Genomic DNA, 17840 nt, shown 5'->3' with positions numbered 1-17840 from the left:
TAACTCCTTGAGGTCACCAAAGAGATATTGACTTGATACAACAAGAAGAGTGGGCGGTATGGCATACACTTGGAGAAAAGTTAGACAACAGACAAAGTAATTCAAGCAACTCAATTGTCATGTCCTTTACGTAGCTGTGCAATTCTACCTGATCCTTCTGCCAACACAGTAATAATTCCGCTAGGCATAAGGCCAAGCATAGCCTAGCTGAACCACAGAGGTACATTGTCGTAAACCACACACCCCTTTATGGGCAACAGCCTCTGCGTTGCCTTGATTTTTCCGTAGGTCTGTGGAGCGGAAATCATGCACTGGGTGGCATAACCAACAACGTTATGTTGCACAATGGCTGGCTTGCTGCAAATGCCATGCTAGGCTAGTATGTGAGGGTACATCAGTGTATCCCAAAGAATTGAGGCCATCCAGTCAATGAAGGGCTGTAGGGATAAAGGATGCCTTCGTCAGCAACATGACATTATCAGTGTTACAGTTGGGATCACCAATCAGTTCCCTCTATGCTTGACCTTGGCAGTTCAAGGTCACTGAAGCCTTCTACCCCCTCTACAAGAACTGTAGGCAATGACAGCGCTCTGGAAGGTCTCCTAAAACTGAACTTGGTGTCTTGTATATAGATTAAAATATTTCACATTAAATATCAATAAATGCTAAAAATATTTGCATATTTCACATTGGAGCACAATTTCCTGTGCATAAGGTAATGTGGAAGTACGTTTTTACGCGGCGTAGCACATTCATCACCAGACTTTATTATAACGCTTTTAACTACTGCTACAATAACATAATGTATCAGTGGGTGGATGTCATGATTGACAACCAGTTCCAGTGGTGAGCGATGCACTCTGAGTATACACATAAACTGTGTTGCATGTATCTTCAAGCATGTAGGAGAAACCATACATGGGGAATTTAGATTGGAAAAGTTAGAACTCATTAGTACAACAAGACAACTTGATGAGAGATTACTGTACACATGTGTTGCTTACGAACATAAATGTTTAGTTCCTGCATGAATCCTAGTTTATAATTATGGTGGATTTCCCCTTTGTGGAAAAGTAACTGCCAATGACAAACTCTCTTACTTTTGTACAAAAAGTTACAGTAACACGCGGAGGCAGTGCATTGAAGCCATTCACGAATCAACCTTCATGTTTTCATAAATTTCATCTATAATGAGCTTCTCAAGATGAATACTCAGAGCAGTGCATAAACTAGACACAAATGCTATGTACCTCAGTCTCAACCAAAAACATTCAATCATGGCATTGCATTCCATCGCTAAAACTGAAAAAAACATTTAATCAAATCATGAGTAAATTCTACACAGTGTAAACTACCAGCTGAATTTTGACCAAATAGAGAATGAATCCACACATGTACCTTTATTATGTCACTGATTGGGGTCAGTGAACCCTTTCCTATCTATACATTGGTGGGCGGATTACTTCATACATACTAATGAGTGTTACTCGTGACATCAGTGGTTGCCCGGAGAACTGCACTGGCATTTGTACTTTCACCACACATACATGGATTTAACCCACCTACATGTTACCGCCATTGGAAAATTCAGTTTGGTTGCTATGCCAACTGAAATACCATACATCTACCATTACCACAGAGAATATCACATCCATAGATTGTGGCTTTAACAAAATTGTTTTGCACCAAAAACGTTCACATCTGGCAATTCACTGGATTTGGTCACTGCTTTCTCTACTTCCCTTGATCACTTTACTTTAGTAACAAATAATTTCTGAACCCAAATCATGTTGGGTCACACAGTACGTGATTGTGAATGTTGACTTACACACAACTATTGTACATTGATACTTCCTGTTTTGTGTGTGCAGTCCTTTACTCGCTTAACAAATCACTGGTAGATACTACAACCAACTTGTCCTTTTTTTCTTCATCTGTTTGTCTGTAGTAGTATAATACCGTAAAGCAAGCTTGAAGGTATGTCCGCCAACCATGCTTATCAACATGTTGCCAATTCTGACCAATACATCTGACTTATCAAATATGACAAAACTGACAAAGAAGAGAAAAAACATAATGACTTTGCCCTTTACACTTGTTGTATACTATTTCGTATGTGACCATGCTTGGGTTTGCTTCTGTCTATATATTACCGTAATACCAGCTGATCCTGTAATCCACTGAAAGAAGCCATACTACATGTATACACTTTCACCTAACACTCACAGATGAGATCAGTACCACATGATTGACACTCACATCCCAACATGAACAGAACACTGATTCTGTATTGTTAAAGACATACAAAAAGTAATTTAGACATTTTCAAATGGCTTCATTATCTATTCATTATTTCCTGTTACATGTATTACGGTTTGGAAAATGATTATAACTGCTATTTTCCTTAAACCTGTTTCTAAATATCAACTTATAAATCTTTTTGAGTATCGTATGACGCTCTTGTTATGCAACTCATGTAAAATATTTCTTCCCAAGGACAACACATTTGGTTACTATGGTGACAGACTATATTATACGTAAATAAAAAAGTAATTTGCCTGTTTGGAAACAGAATGGATTTATTACAAAAACTGGCGTCTTACAATCTTTGTCAAACACACTGTAATACATAGAAATCTATCAGCACAACGGGCGGATATATGCATGTAAAATTATTGAAAATCATTGGAACTGAACATGTTCATTCTAGTCAAACCCCATTGATGACCCAGGATGTACCTTCATACGAAATATTGACATCATAAATGCCAGAGTTAGTTTTTGCAGTGATCAAACACAAAACACACACAAACATACAAACTAACAAATCACAGACAAGAAACCATGTAGACAAGTACACTCAGTGTGACAGTTTTCGGACTGGGTAGAGAATTTCGCCCAGAGCCGTTTCATAAATGACGACCAGTACGAAATCTTATCACCCTACCCTTGTAAACTTTATTGTGTTTATCCTCAAACTGTTAACACGACGGAAGTGGTATTTAGGGGGTCGAAGTTGCCAAATTGTTGACCCTATGTTAAGTGCGTAGTAATCGGACTGCTATCGCAGTAATCGGACGTCGTATTTGGAATGTGATTATAGGGGCTAAATATTGATATTTTGAAACTTCAGACCCCCCCCGATTTCCAATTTCGATGTGTTTAGAAAACTGTTTGTACAAATGTTGTGATAAATTAGTTACGTTTAATCAATGGACGACGCAACTATATTTCGACGTATATGGCACTCAGATATCGGACACGGGCGGTCTCTGTGTGTTGCATTCGACACCTTGTATCATACGGTGTGGCTAACTTCGCCAAGTTTGTAGCATCCAAAATAGCTTCTACCGAAAAAAAAAACTATCCAAAATGGGACAGCAGCGTCACCTGCCTTAATATGCTGTCACATGACTTGTAAAACGCTATCAATACAGAGTGAAGTGAGTACAACGAACAGCATGTCATTAAATGTCCGAAAACTGAGGTCGTCCGAAAACTGTCACACTAAGTGTAGTACACATAAATGTGCATCTACACTACAACTATTGACACACAAAGAACTAAACTGACACCTTCCTCTCCAGTGTACAATACCACAACCATTCACTATTTGTTCCCATTTCTAAAACCTTGGACTTCAACACAAAGATCTCACGTTTCATGCTCTTTGAAATCATAACAGCTAAAGAATTCTTATTCAGAGTGATTTTTTCCTACTCATGCAGTTATTCATCAACTTCAATGATCTGATTCTACTAGTAAGCTCTTGATCAGATTTGTATTAAAACTAAACCTGTACTGTGTACGTTCATATTCAAAGATTGGAAATATATTTTCATAGCTGATTATATAAACCTCATGACTGGTAATTCACTGTAGAATGTTAGGTCTCATAACTCTGCTAAAAAAGGTTCATTCGCTGAATCAGTGATGAAAATTCCATGTGGCATGTGATTTCTGTGTTTCGAAAATTGCACGGTTTGCTTTCAAAAGTTAAGAATGCAGAGAAGGTGGGAAACTACTGATTGGATAAATGAAAGCCAAAGGAATTAGTAATTAATGAACAGAAGTGGTGGAGCTCCTAACGTCTATATTACGTGTACTTGCACCATTTTTTCAATGCAATTATTTCAGCATTTATGCGACCAGTTGCATACACCGATCTTTATACCAACTCAAAAGTAAAGTACTAGTTTGTAGCTTTGTTTTTGCCGTCCTTTTTACTCATCGTATATCATATTGCATATTGCATATGTTAACCACATAGGGAAAATAGAAAATTTGATATGATTAAGTCTGTCAACTTTTTTATCACATGGTAATTTCTGTATTGTCACCAAATTATTTTTTATAAGTTGTTGCAATTATTTGAGTATTATATCTTTAATTGCAAATGTTTAACTTTGTGTGTATTTTCTGTCCATGTCAGTTATTAAAGATACATGTGATTGTTTGGACTATACATGCATGTGTCCAAATTTCATAGAAAGGGATGGAATGCTATGATTTAATGACACGGCACTAACTTCAAACTTGCAGGTCCCAATCATATCAGTATTATCAATCTTTCATCAAAGGGCTGGTTCCTAAGATTCAGATATCGACTCTGGGTCCACACATCATCACTGATATAAATCTGTACAAAGTTCACACTCATCCTTGTCAACTATCTTTACAAGGTACAAAGTCCGAGCTTTCTGTTTTGTCATTATATTTCTTTAACGGTACGATTTAATATTGAGCAAATGGCAAAACTGCTTCAGCAAAATTTATTTAGACAATTCTTTAATACATTAGAGGGTATTTGGAGCTTATTTTCAATCGAAGGAATCAGGAGCTTATTTTCAATCTAGAAAAACTGAAATAGCCTACACCCAAATTTCAAAACACAAAGCTGCATTCTGTTATGCATATACCGATGTACATCTGAATGTATACATCTGTTGTATGTGAGAAACTCTCATTAAAAGGCAAAATAATATGCATTTGACATGTCAAATTACAAAAAATGATATCACGTAGTAGTAGAAATTGGAAATCTTCGGCATTCTTCTTTAAGATTGAATCTTTAATTGTGTTTGAAAAATTTACAAAGCAACATTAGGTTCACTGGGATCTGAGCACTGGTCAAGTGGGTGGGGTTGAGGAGTATGAGTGACAGACAGGCCTTTACTGGACCTCCATGACAAGACTGAACCAAGTAAAGTACAGCTTTGAATAACAAAGTACCGGAGGTTGCATCTTTCCATGGAAGATATTGACCATGTAAACAGAAATGCAGAAAGGGGATTCAATTGACTCAATATATCATCAATCCTGAACAGAAAATCCCGGATAATTATTGTTTTGCAGAGTTTGCCGTATGAAAAAATACTATTCAAACACTTTGACATTTTCCATAGGGACTTGAAAATAGGTGCATGGAAATTTAGAGCCAGGAGTACACGTGTGCGGGTAATATAATGCATTATTATACATCATAAACACAGTTCCCTTTTTTCATTGGAAAATCAAGACGCAAATCCAACTGAAACCAAACATCAGAACAAATAATTCTCATTTTCCTTTCACCTTAACATCTGATGCAACTTCCTCCGCTAATTTACCCATTTCGTCTGTAATGAGTGACCTTGCTTTTCATTTCCTGGTATTGAACCACACAAAACCGAAATACGCAGTCCACACCAGTATTGCACAGAAACGATGATTTCACATTCATCTCATCATTATTGCTTGTATCTGTCATTTTCAGCTTAACAATGCAGCTTTACATTATATAATGTAGACTTGCACTTTAGAGATAATAGATCTGAAATGTTGGTCTAAAGTATGACATGCATTAATAACCTAGAAAACATTAAATAATTTCAATGAGGGTTCTAATTGTTCAGTATGAACCACAATAGGACACAACAATGGACTTCTACACTTTGTTGTACCACTCTTTGTAATTTCATGACAATCAACAGATAACTGTGAAATAATGGCATCATTAAAACACAAAACCTGAATGCCATCATCACAAACCTGTTAGAACAAGTCATCGTTGATGACACAGTCCCCGCTTGTCCATTTTGTTATAATCTTTGGTGTCTGGGTAGCTGTGGTCTAGGTAGCTGTGGAATGACATTGATGCAACGGGTGCATCAGGCCTGTGACTTGCATAATAAAGTAATTGAGGAACGGTTAATAAATGACTCATCTCTGCCGGTAATGACCACTGAAGGAACTTCTGATTACATCACATATAACGATGCCTCACTGCCTTTTATGTCATGACAGCAGATACTATACACATGGTTTGGTGGAATTTTCGAAATGGTATGGGATCGGGTAGGTTGTTGTAATCAGCCATTTCAGATCATATAATGAAACAAATTAATGTGCACAAGAATGCAGCCATAGTATTTTATCTTCATATCACGTTTGAACAAAATCAGTCCATCGAAGGACAGTGACCTATGTTTATGTTTCAAAGACATAAAAAAGTCACACCAAAATTGACATCAAATGGCTGTCTATTACCCATATGGATCATAGCAAAAAATTAGTAGACATGCATATGTATGCCATAGTACCTTATCTTTGTACCAAGTCTCAACAACACTGGTTAAGGAATATTTGCATATGATTAAACCTCAAAGACATGAAAAAATCCAAAAATGACAATCTGGCAGCCATATTGGAACATGTCACAAAGTAAATTGACATGTATATGTATGCCATAGTGCTTGATCTTTGTGCCAAGTTTGGACAAAATGGGTGTAATGACCTTTGAATTACGCTTCAAAGACATGCAAAATTCCAACAAAATGGCAGTTCTGCAGCCATATTGGATCCTATTGCAAGGTTAATTGATACATGCATATGTATGCCATAGTGCTTTGCCTTTGTGCCAAGTTTGAACAAAATCTGTTCAAGGATGTTTGAGTTAGGGTTCAAAGACATGAAAAAATCGCAAAAAAATGGCCGCCTGTCGGCCATATTGGATCATATCATGAAATAAATTGGTGTTCATATGAAGTGCATAATGTTTTGCTTTTGTGCCAAGTTTGAACAGAATCGCTTCAAGGATGTTTGAGTTATGGTTCAAAGACACGAAAAATCGCAAACAAAATGGCCGCCTCGCAGCCATATTGGATCGTATCGCAAAATAATTTGACATGGATATGAAAGCCATAGTTTTATGCCTTTGTGCCAAGTTTGAACAGAATCTGCTCAAGGATGTCTGAGTTATGGTCCAAAGACATGAAAAATCGCAACAAAATGGCCGCCTCACGCCCATATTGGATCGTATCACAAAATAAATCAACGTGCATCTGTAGGTCATAGTGCTATGCCTTTGTGCCAAGTTTGAACAAAATTGGTTCAGCAGTGTCTGAGAAACTGTTGATGACGGACGGACGGACAGACGGACGGACGGACAGACGGACCCAATCTATAAGTCCCCGCCGGACTTCGTCTGCGGGACTAATTAGCACTTTCTGGTGTCTCTTTTGGCAACGGACAGTTACACATACCACAAGAAAGCTGCATTGAATATTTTGTATTCATCTGGGATAAAATTGCAACAGCTTGTGAATCCAGAAATCTATAAGGACAGGAGTTGAATGACTTGTTTATTCAGCCTACGACTGGAATGTCCTCTGAACTTTGCAACAAAGTTCTTGGTACAGATTGGATGTTGAATGTGACTGAATTTTGGAGCTCTTACACTTCATGTACACCGACAGCTTCCAAGCCTTTTTTTGTCTTCATCAAAAACTGCCCAAAATTTTCAAGATGTCATCGAACAGCTGTTATAACTGGATTAACCCCTTGAGTGTCAAAGTCAGTTTTTGTTGCCTTTATATAATATAAGGCCAACAATTTCTTTCACATCTAGACAATTTTTTTCTGATTTTTCACAAAAGTTTGGTCAAAAAGTGTAGCCCATGAATATTTTTGTCTATTTGGTCCAAAATCATGGAAAAATTGCAGAAAATTCTATAAAAATTGGTAAAATGTTGTCCTGACATTTTTTTTTTTTTTTTTTTTTTTTGGTGGGGGGGGAGAAATTACAGTGCTCAAAGGGTTAAAGAGAGTGCATAAGACAACACTAAAACTGTCTGAAGCTGTCTATTCAATGGTCTTGCCTTCATCACATTGACAATGAATTTTACCATGTAAACACCTGTTGCTCATCAACCTTGTTGAAAATACCACCATGATGAAAGATATGCACTCTCACTGACATGTTGACAAAGAAAAATTTACGGATAAATAATTTTTCCCATCATTCCCTGTCAATGACAAAAGTGTTACAGTTGAGAACACATGTAGGCTTTCTAATTAAAGAAATGACATTAGGCAGGCATTCCAATCAGTTTTTGACATGCAGTTCAAATATGCTGAGACACTCAGGTAAACAATCCATTATAGCCTGTCACAGTCAGATATTTATATTGAGCCATGGTTAGAATCACAAATATCTAGTCATTTATTGTACCACATTGTTGATACAGATCTAAGTTAATGAGCAACTGTATTGCCACTGAGTTAACAATAAGGAAACTATGATATATAGGAAGGTGGGGCAATTGAACAATGGCTGTGTTCTGCCAAGTACATTTGTATGAATTTGTTCTAAAATCATCAAACCGGCATGATCATTCAAGATAAACGGGGCATTTTCACGCACTCACACCCACAGGCACTGCCAAACATCAGTGCTACCCTTCACAATCATGGTTTGACCAGACTCCATATGATTGAAATGACGATGCTGGACCCTTCCATCAGAAAATAGGGGTCAAAGACTTACACGTGAATACAAAAGTGAAAATGGAAAAGTATGACAGAAATTCTACTTCACTGCTCACCATGCAAACTTTTTGAAGGCGGAATTCACATGAATAACAATAACAAAACTAAATGTGATAGTGAAAATGTTACTATAATTAAATGCCAAAACACTAGATAAATAAGATTTCAATAATTGATTTAAATATTCTTCACAGATAAAATGAAGATGCTGCATGGCAACTATAGAAACTGACATGGTTGCTATACACATGAAATGATGAACCCCTCATCTCATCACCGTGGTGACTGGAATTGATCATTTGCTTGGAATGTCAACAGACCGACAATTATTAATTTCAATGTTACATTTTTATGTACACAAGACTTTGAAAAGCAGCAAAAATCAAAAGTATTGTGTTGTGTAAATATAGTGAAAATGTCACTGACACTGCAGACAATGGCTTTCACAGTATGAAAGAATACACTAATATTAGTAATATCTATATTTTGACATTTTATCTGCAACTCGCAGGCCTTCTAGTCATATTGGTGGTTGCCATACTCCACAACTTGTTTCTGTACCTTTCAAAAGAACCTTGGGTGACACTGTACATGTACGAGGTCCCAAATACAATGCCGCCAACACAAACCACTGCAATCTTACGAATGCTCTTTTAAATGCAATGTTGGGGTATGGAAGTGCATAGAACAACACACAATTCCACTGCATGTCACAAAACAAATATGAATTATATCATACCAGTATATTGATGGTGCAAATACAGCGATCTGATTGGTCGAGACGTGAAAAGAACCGTCGTATATTGGCAATATACCACGACTGGCATATGCGCGAGCTCTCAGTTTGAGCAAAAATCTGTTTATGACGTTCCACGCCAGAATACTGTTATGATATAATAGCAATAAATCACACCCAGCGACAGTATACCACTCGATTTTGACCAGTTCACTTAATATATGCACTCGTTATCGCTCGTGCATATATATCGTGAACTGGTCAAAATCTCGTGGTACACCATCGCTGGGTGAGCTTTATTGCTTAAATAATCCATACAACTTGGGAGTATCATTTGAAACTATTCTATACTATTCTCTGGAAACAATAAAGCCTTATCATTATGTCAAATCAGATGATGCATTGGGGCATGTGTATTGTACTCTATTCTCCCTATCAGCATAAAGTTTTGTCTCTGAAATAAATGATGCTCATTATTTTCAAATATAAAAAAAAAATCATGATATCCCTTTCAGTAGTGAGATATATACAGGTCAGTGAATCATTACAGTGAATATGTTTGTCATGGGAATACTATGAGTACGTGACAAACTAAGGACAGTGTGATGCATTGAAACACTATGACTGTCAATGATTAGGGATATGAACAAGACGAATGTAGCCAAAGTCAGTGACTGAAGCCAGTCAAATTGTTTGATGTCCTGCTGAAGAAAGATGTACTACACAGTACAATAACTGCGATGTAACAGAAATTGCCTCTGTTGGCTGCACATGGTCATTCTCCGGCCGAAAATTATGAAATTCTGCATAATTGATATTGCTGAACTACATGACCTTGAACTACATTAGCAAAATCGCTGAACGAGTCATTTTTTTCTCCTGGCTATTTAGTGGTAGGCATGTAATCTCATCAACATCTGTGTCTCACATCGTCTGCCTTCTAAAAATTGCTTTATGTTGCCGATCCATCAAAGCTTTCCGCACCTATATGTACACTACACAGAGCAGAAACAATGCATTGCAAGTAGTATGCATACATATCGGCCGATGACAACAGAGAGGCAGAAGGTCAGGTGAGGCTCACATGATTGTACATATACTTGCCAAAACCTTGTGAGTCCTGACGGACATTTATGCCAAATACACCAATACGGGTAGTTAACACTTGTCAGTAAGTAGATGGATGAGTTTGAAAATAATTAATCACACAATGAAGCACTACTTTAATCAATAAATCCATACAAGGACATCCCTACAAGCTCACTGTACCACTACAAGATGAAGTGTTTTAAGGTTTTGATGGAGAAGAAGAGCTGCACATACACATCTGTACAGACAGACAGACAGACACGCACACACATGTACATACATACTGACGTTGCACCATAATTGCTGTAACATGGCAAAATATAGCTCAACAGACTAAGGAAATATGCCACAATTGCAAATTTGTCAGTGCGACTAGTAAAACATTGATTTAATTGGAAAGACATTTGTGTCATCCATACAGAAGGTGGACATTGTCATCCAAAGAGTACACTGAGACAGTTTCAAGGTTTCATATCTAGGAGGCTTTGTCCTCTTTGAGGAGGTTTTGAAACAGATAACGACTAAACATTAACCCAGATTTCGGTTTCATTCTCTCACTTAACACACAAAACCATTGAAACTATGCCCTGCAAACAAACCCTACTCAATCACAGAAATGTGCCCTGCAGAGCAGTGTATGAGTAGTAATATTGTCTCTCCATTCCATCATGATTTCTGATTGATGTTATGACATGATATCAGCTTGTACAAATACCGGATATATCCTGTGTTAGTGCACACACTAAAATGAAAGCGGTAACAGAACACGCTAACTCACAGATCATAATGTACCTGGCTAGTCAATTACACACACACAATCAACCACACAGAAAACACACAGACCTGTACTTCACTCCCGCAAATCAATATAATAAACCATACAAAGTGCATTATTTCATCATATATCTTCCTTGGAAAATGGAACGTCAAAGAAAGATCAAATCCGCTTAGTGCCTACTTACCTTGCCAAATGGTAGATTTTGTGTGTGTACTGTCCCTTGCCAAATTCGTCATTTTCAAATGGTTCGTTGACTATTACTTCTATACCTTCACCGCCGCCGGTCTCATTTTTGCTCGCCTCGGCAACAGACCAAAGCTGCCCGACTTTGTACTGCAATATCAAAGAGACATGGGAATAACACATAAATTATCACAAATACAGTGTATCTATGCTCAAAATAAATTATGAATAACGAGCGAAAAGATTTTGAAATATGCGTATCTGTTGTCACCTGAGATCAAATGTGACAAATTCAGCTTGTGTAAAGCACAAGAAAAACAGTTATGGTAACTTGCTGTCAGAAAGTCTCATTGTGCACATTGACGGGTAATTATCTACCCTCATAAATAAGAACAGAATTACATCAAATGTTTATTCTAATAGTTTCAAAAAGTTGTAATATCATTGATAACACGACTCTGCTGTCAATCATCGAGGTTTTATCAACTAGAGAAGGACAGCGCAGATAGTAGCCATGATAGTTCTCATTGTTGATTGGCAATTCAGGAATGGTTCACAATAATACTGATTTATGTCAAATTATTGTCACCAGAACATCTGTCAGGTACTCTATTATGGTTAGCGACAGATAATCATTTTTTCCCACCCTTTTTGATGAAATCCCCCCTTACTAATATATATCATATTTTACACATAATAATTCATTTATTTTATAGTTTCAGTCAAACTGTATTTTAGGGGAAATACAATGAACATTTTTCCAGCTCCCAGTATACCATACTGTTCAAAATTGTGTACTGACAGTGACTGCACAGTGGGTTCACATTTGATGGACTCCACTAAAACTTGAATTATTTCAATCAATGTGAGAACACCTTTTAGAATTGTTATTTTATAAACCAATTGTGCGTCTTTCCTATGGTTACATAATTTATAGATCCAGTTCTTTAGTAGAGTGCACTTAGCATGCTTAGTGAGATCAGAACCTATATTTGGAAGTGTGATTACACTGAGCACTGATATTGTCTGACCTTTAGACTTTCGATAGTCAATGGTATACTTGATTTAGATATTACATCAAAAGGAGTCTCAGACAGTCAAAATCTTTGCAAATTTGGCTCACAAGTCTCACAAAGTTTCTCTCCTTTTTAAAAAAGTTGCATTCTGTTGTGCATCTATTTTCAACAAACAACATCATTCTATTATAGTATTTCAGAATTCACGTTCAAAATGACGAACAGTTTGTGTCGGTTTAATATTTCACAAGCAGGTATCCATGCTGACACAGTGACAGTATAGTACTGTTTGATATTGAATGATGACATATCAAATCAAACAATCAACAGAACTTGATTCAAAGATTAGAACTGCAATTTTATCACATATTTAACATTTTGAACAAAATTTGACAGAGCAGATATGAACCAAAAACCCTTTTTGCAGCTTATTTTCAACATGCTTATTGACTTACACTATGATTAAACATCCATACGATTGATATTAAATCTGATAACCAAATCTATTCAGCTACTTCAGAAACTGAAAAGTCAGAAAAATCAGAGTAACAAAATATCTATCCCTATATTTGCTTGCTGTTTGGGTACTGAAGACTTGATAGAACTGAAGGTCATCTAAATAATAGCTGTGTGCCATTTTCACTACTCAACATTATCCTGGAAGTGAGTGAGTTTCCAGTTATTGTATGGAAAGTATCCTTGGTCACGCATAATATTGCTACAAAGGAACATTAGGCAATTGACCTTCAGTTGGATTTAGAAATTTTTCCAAAGACATGTGACAGACAGCTTGCTAGACTTAAGGTCCATTACCTTAAGTCACACCACATTATTAGTTAAAATTTACAATCATATACCTATTGCAAAATAATCATTTTTCTCCTATGCGATCAAAATTACTGCTCATATTCGTAAATGATTTTTCAGAGAGGATGGTGTGCCTTCATCACCGCCGGAGGAATATATTTGCAAATTGAGAGAAGTGACTCACGACAAGGTAATTGATAAACTGTACAGCTTCATTGGAAAATGACTTGTGGAGGACTATTCCATTTCCTTATTGTTATAAATCTGAAAATCAGGATGTGTTGATGAACAAGGTGAAAGGATGGAAATCCATAAGACGTCTTTCCCTGTGTTTACTGACACTGATACGATCTCAGAGAGGACCTTCAGACTCAGATACTACGAAAAGTTCATAGAAGTCTATTCATGTAATCACATATTACTAGTCTCATTAATGAACACCCACTGAATTGATAATAGAATACTGGAATAAGCATCAAGAGACATTTGGCAAAGCAGTGATTTATCAAAGAATACCAAACTCTAGATACGTATCATGACAGAATGAGCTGTAAATGGAATTACCATCTCTGATTTCAAATTTGTTTTTATTTTTGGAATACTTTGGACAAAGGTGGTATCGAATACATGTTCTGGACTGTGCAGATGGTACGTCACCTGTAGTTAACCTTTTGACAATCAGACTTTTCTAAATGGTAATTGAGTTGGCCAGGGTGAACCACGACAAGGTGTGCCACAACAGGGTAGCCGATGGGTGGACTTGCATTTATTATAAGGACGATGAAGAGATGAACACCTGACGTTTAGGGTGGAAGGAAACTTCAAATGACAATACAATGAATGACACACGGTGCAAATCTATCATCCTATCATTTTACACTAATGTACTTGTTCTCACAAGCTGTCTTGCAATGAGGCAAAACATTGTTTCATTGATTTTCTGACATGTCTGGGGTCAATGCAGCTTGGACTTATGGTTGGAAAGAAACAGATGGAAATTCCCAACTACCATATTCTGCAATAACTAGTTTGATAAGATCAAATGAACATACAGCTGGCTGGAATCATTGACCGTCTCTCTTTTTTTCTTTTGTATTACGTAATTTTCAGGGACTCATAATAAATGTTCACCAGAACGAATTGAGAGTTGATTCAATGAAATAAAGATCATCAAATACAGAGTCTACACTCATAGCGCAGTATATCTCCCAGAAGGTGACCACTTCCTTATTGGTTTGGTTATACTCTGTACACTACATTTGGAAATGTCAATCTACTTTTCAAACAGATTATATTGTACTTCAAACTTTGTACATTGAACTTGGTTGAGAGTCAGCCAAATGCCAAATGAACTTGCAGGTCAAATTTAATGCCTCAAAAGTTCAACAAGGTTTGATAAGAATTGTATCATATGGCCTTCAGCGGTTTATATCAGTGTGAGTTGTTTTAAACACGAAATAACCTTTTGGCATAACTTACAGTGTAATTTTATTTGAACATGAGGGTCTCTTCAGTCTAAGAAGAGAAAAGTAAAGGCCTGTGTCAGGCGTCAGATTGTCTTACCGGAAAATATTCTTACTAGATAACATTTTCAGTGGAAAATAAAAGGTTCTCACACCTCAATAATAATCCTCTTCCAGACTACAACAAACCTGATCCCTGGGATCAAGTCCCCTACCTTTAATAGACATGGCCAATAGCAGATGAAATATGTACACATCAAACTGGTTTGAATGGTAATGTTTAACTGGTGTTGACAAAAATTTAAGTCAAACTTTTGATCACTATGGTTTGGCATGAGAAAGAGCACCAAGCATGGAAACGTGTTACAGCCTGAATTTAAACACATTTCAACATACCCAGCTAGCCAGCCCATAGTGATGTGTCCATAACAAGAACTGGGTTGCACGACTGGTAATATAGCACCACATATGGGATACTATTATTACCATGTTTAGGTTTGATCATGAAGGTAGAAGCAAGAGCCAAATGTTCCATTTTTTGTAACTCCGGGAACACAACTGAGATCATGCTATCACAAATCATTTCAAAATTCAACATTTTGTCTTCTTTATTTTTGCGCAATGACTGGGAATCACTCCACTTGACACATTGCCTTTTTTTGGAAACGCTGTATCTTTGGGTATAAAGTCCAGAATTTGAGAAAACAGAATAGTTTAAATGAATGAAACTCCCAACCGTTGCATTTTCTCACTGGTAACACAATGTTATGATCTGTAAAAAGTGTACATTGATGAATTGTGAACGTAACAGATTTCAATACAAGCTCCCCTTTGTGGAACAGCTCTGCCTTGAATATATATTACACGATGACATGAATTTTTAGCTATACTGAGTAACAGTCTTGCTTGACTACAAAATTCAACTGATAAAGTTAAATTCTCTGCAGTCAGAGTGAAGTTTGGGTAATTCAACAAATGTCAAGAAACACTGAGTGTAACAAATATCAAGAAACACTGAGTGTAACAGGAAGACATTGATTTTAATATCCTATCCCGTCTCAGAGGTAAATTGGGGATACGTGTCACACCAGGTACCAGGTGGTACTAGTAGAAAACTGATCAGATGTACTATCCAAGTACTAAAGGTAATGGCAACTAGTTTGTCACTGTTTGAGATCCTCCCCTTTTCTAGCCTCCCTAATCTTGCAATAACATTTCTATCTAGTGTGTGAAGGCCCATAGAGTGATGAAACAAAAGCGGGTCTTACTTGGCGACGACTCCTTTTGAAAGTGTGTGCTTAATAAGTAAGTGAGAGATACAGAATGAATTTAAAACTGTAATGTGAAAGTTCATATGTGTATATTTGAATGCCATAACACAAGAGTTACGCGGGCAATGACACAGGGTTTTTCAACACAACGAACTTATGGGTACTCCCGTCATCGACCCGTGTAGCATCTTCCGTCGTACGGAATGGTACCGGTCACCGATTTCCGGTCACAAAGACACCGAAGGTGACGTCAGGTATGATAAGGTATATTTTACTCACCTCGTCTACCGTAATTGGCAGATGGACGCGACTTGATTGGTGATGACAAGCAGGAAGAGGTTGCGAGGACGAGCAAATTCAAAATGAAATGGAACAAAGTTAGATCAGCGCCGTCAAACATATTGGTTAAAAAATCAATTGGTTCTCAAGAATTGTGCAAAATAATGAGGCGATAAGAGAGTGGAATAAACAAGGAATACTACAATCTACAAAATTAATCAAAGAAATCGTAAAAATTGGCGTAACTTGTGGATAAAGAGGACTTACAACTCCTTGATCAGCATGCTGAACTATTCTGAACACACATGGGTGGACCGATAGATGACGTCACATACCGGCAAAAGGCCTTGAATACCCGGATGTCAATGTGCGCCCCCGCCCCAAAATCCTCTTGCCATCGAAAATTCTTTCCTTTTTTTTTCTCAAATTTGATGCATCGACACCACAGGCGCTCCTTAGCTGGGTAATCTGCTAAGTAGATCGATTTTCGGCTCGATCTATTGATCCCGTAGTCGATATGCCCGCCACTGCAACTGAACAAAGTATTTAGGTTGCATTGGCGGGCATATTAACTATGGGATCAATCGAGCGAGCCAAAAAATCGATCTACTTAGCAGATTACCGAGCTAAGGAGCGCCTGTGATCGACACCTAAGACTAACTCTCTCTGATCGCAGTCCGCCCGTTGACGATCATGCCCAATTACATCTTAGCAGCAGATGTTTAATAATTTAATTTAAGAACGCATTTTGCTGATATTTATCTGGTAAACTTGTCATTTGACTTGGGACAGGGAGTTATCACTCAAGGTCATGTGACCCATAGCTGTGACAGGAAAGTTACTGCACAGGCGAACTGAAAATGAAGTCTAAAAATATGATATTATTTTCATAAATATTACAAATATTAAATCGTAATTATGAAATGTTGATATCACATTACTGAGTTAGTATTTCATCAGGGTTGAGCTTCCTTTCTGCAGACTCTGAGCAGCACTCAACAAATTTGCTGTACGTGTATGAGTTATGTATGACATAGGCGGCCAGCCGGGGTGACCAAAATACTAGAAGTATATAAAAAGGCCCTTTTATTATGAAATAATATCATATTTTAAACTATTCATTTCCAGTTCGCCTGTGGTTAACATACATGTTCACATTCACTCTTCACTCAAACACAACAAAGTGTGTACTACACTTATGACTTTGCATGGGTCACGGAGGTGTTTTTTATCTGAATATCAGGTTTATACCTGCCATTTTGGTCTACAAAACACAGAAGACAATGCCTTTTTTTGAGTGACATGTATATTATTAATAACAGTGATAAAAATACTTTAGCTTTTCAAGCAGATGGCAGATTCAGTTCTAAACAATCTCAGAAGCAATTATATTTCATGGTAAAGTGTATT

The 17840-nt window shown here is 37.1% G+C and overlaps 1 protein-coding gene across 2 annotated transcripts in view; it reads right to left on the bottom strand.

Moving 5' to 3' along the window:
- Window positions 1-16780, bottom strand: part of LOC139144840 (phosphatidylinositol transfer protein alpha isoform-like) — a 32107-nt gene extending 15327 nt beyond the window's left edge. For both annotated transcript variants that reach the window (XM_070715640.1, XM_070715639.1), the window contains exons 1-3: window positions 16698-16780; window positions 16431-16461; window positions 11596-11744 (exon numbers count right to left, since the gene is read on the bottom strand). In XM_070715640.1, coding sequence (XP_070571741.1) covers window positions 11596-11744; window positions 16431-16461; window positions 16698-16714 — 197 coding nt within the window. In that variant the 5' untranslated portion in view covers window positions 16715-16780. The remainder of the gene's footprint in view (window positions 1-11595; window positions 11745-16430; window positions 16462-16697) is intronic.
- Window positions 16781-17840: the final 1060 nt, after the last annotated feature.

This window comes from Ptychodera flava, chromosome 12 (genome assembly GCF_041260155.1).
Source record: "Ptychodera flava strain L36383 chromosome 12, AS_Pfla_20210202, whole genome shotgun sequence".
Taxonomy (NCBI): domain Eukaryota; kingdom Metazoa; phylum Hemichordata; class Enteropneusta; family Ptychoderidae; genus Ptychodera; species Ptychodera flava.
The sequence above is the reverse complement of the archived record's forward strand: the minus strand, read 5'-3'. Positions and strand labels throughout refer to the sequence as shown.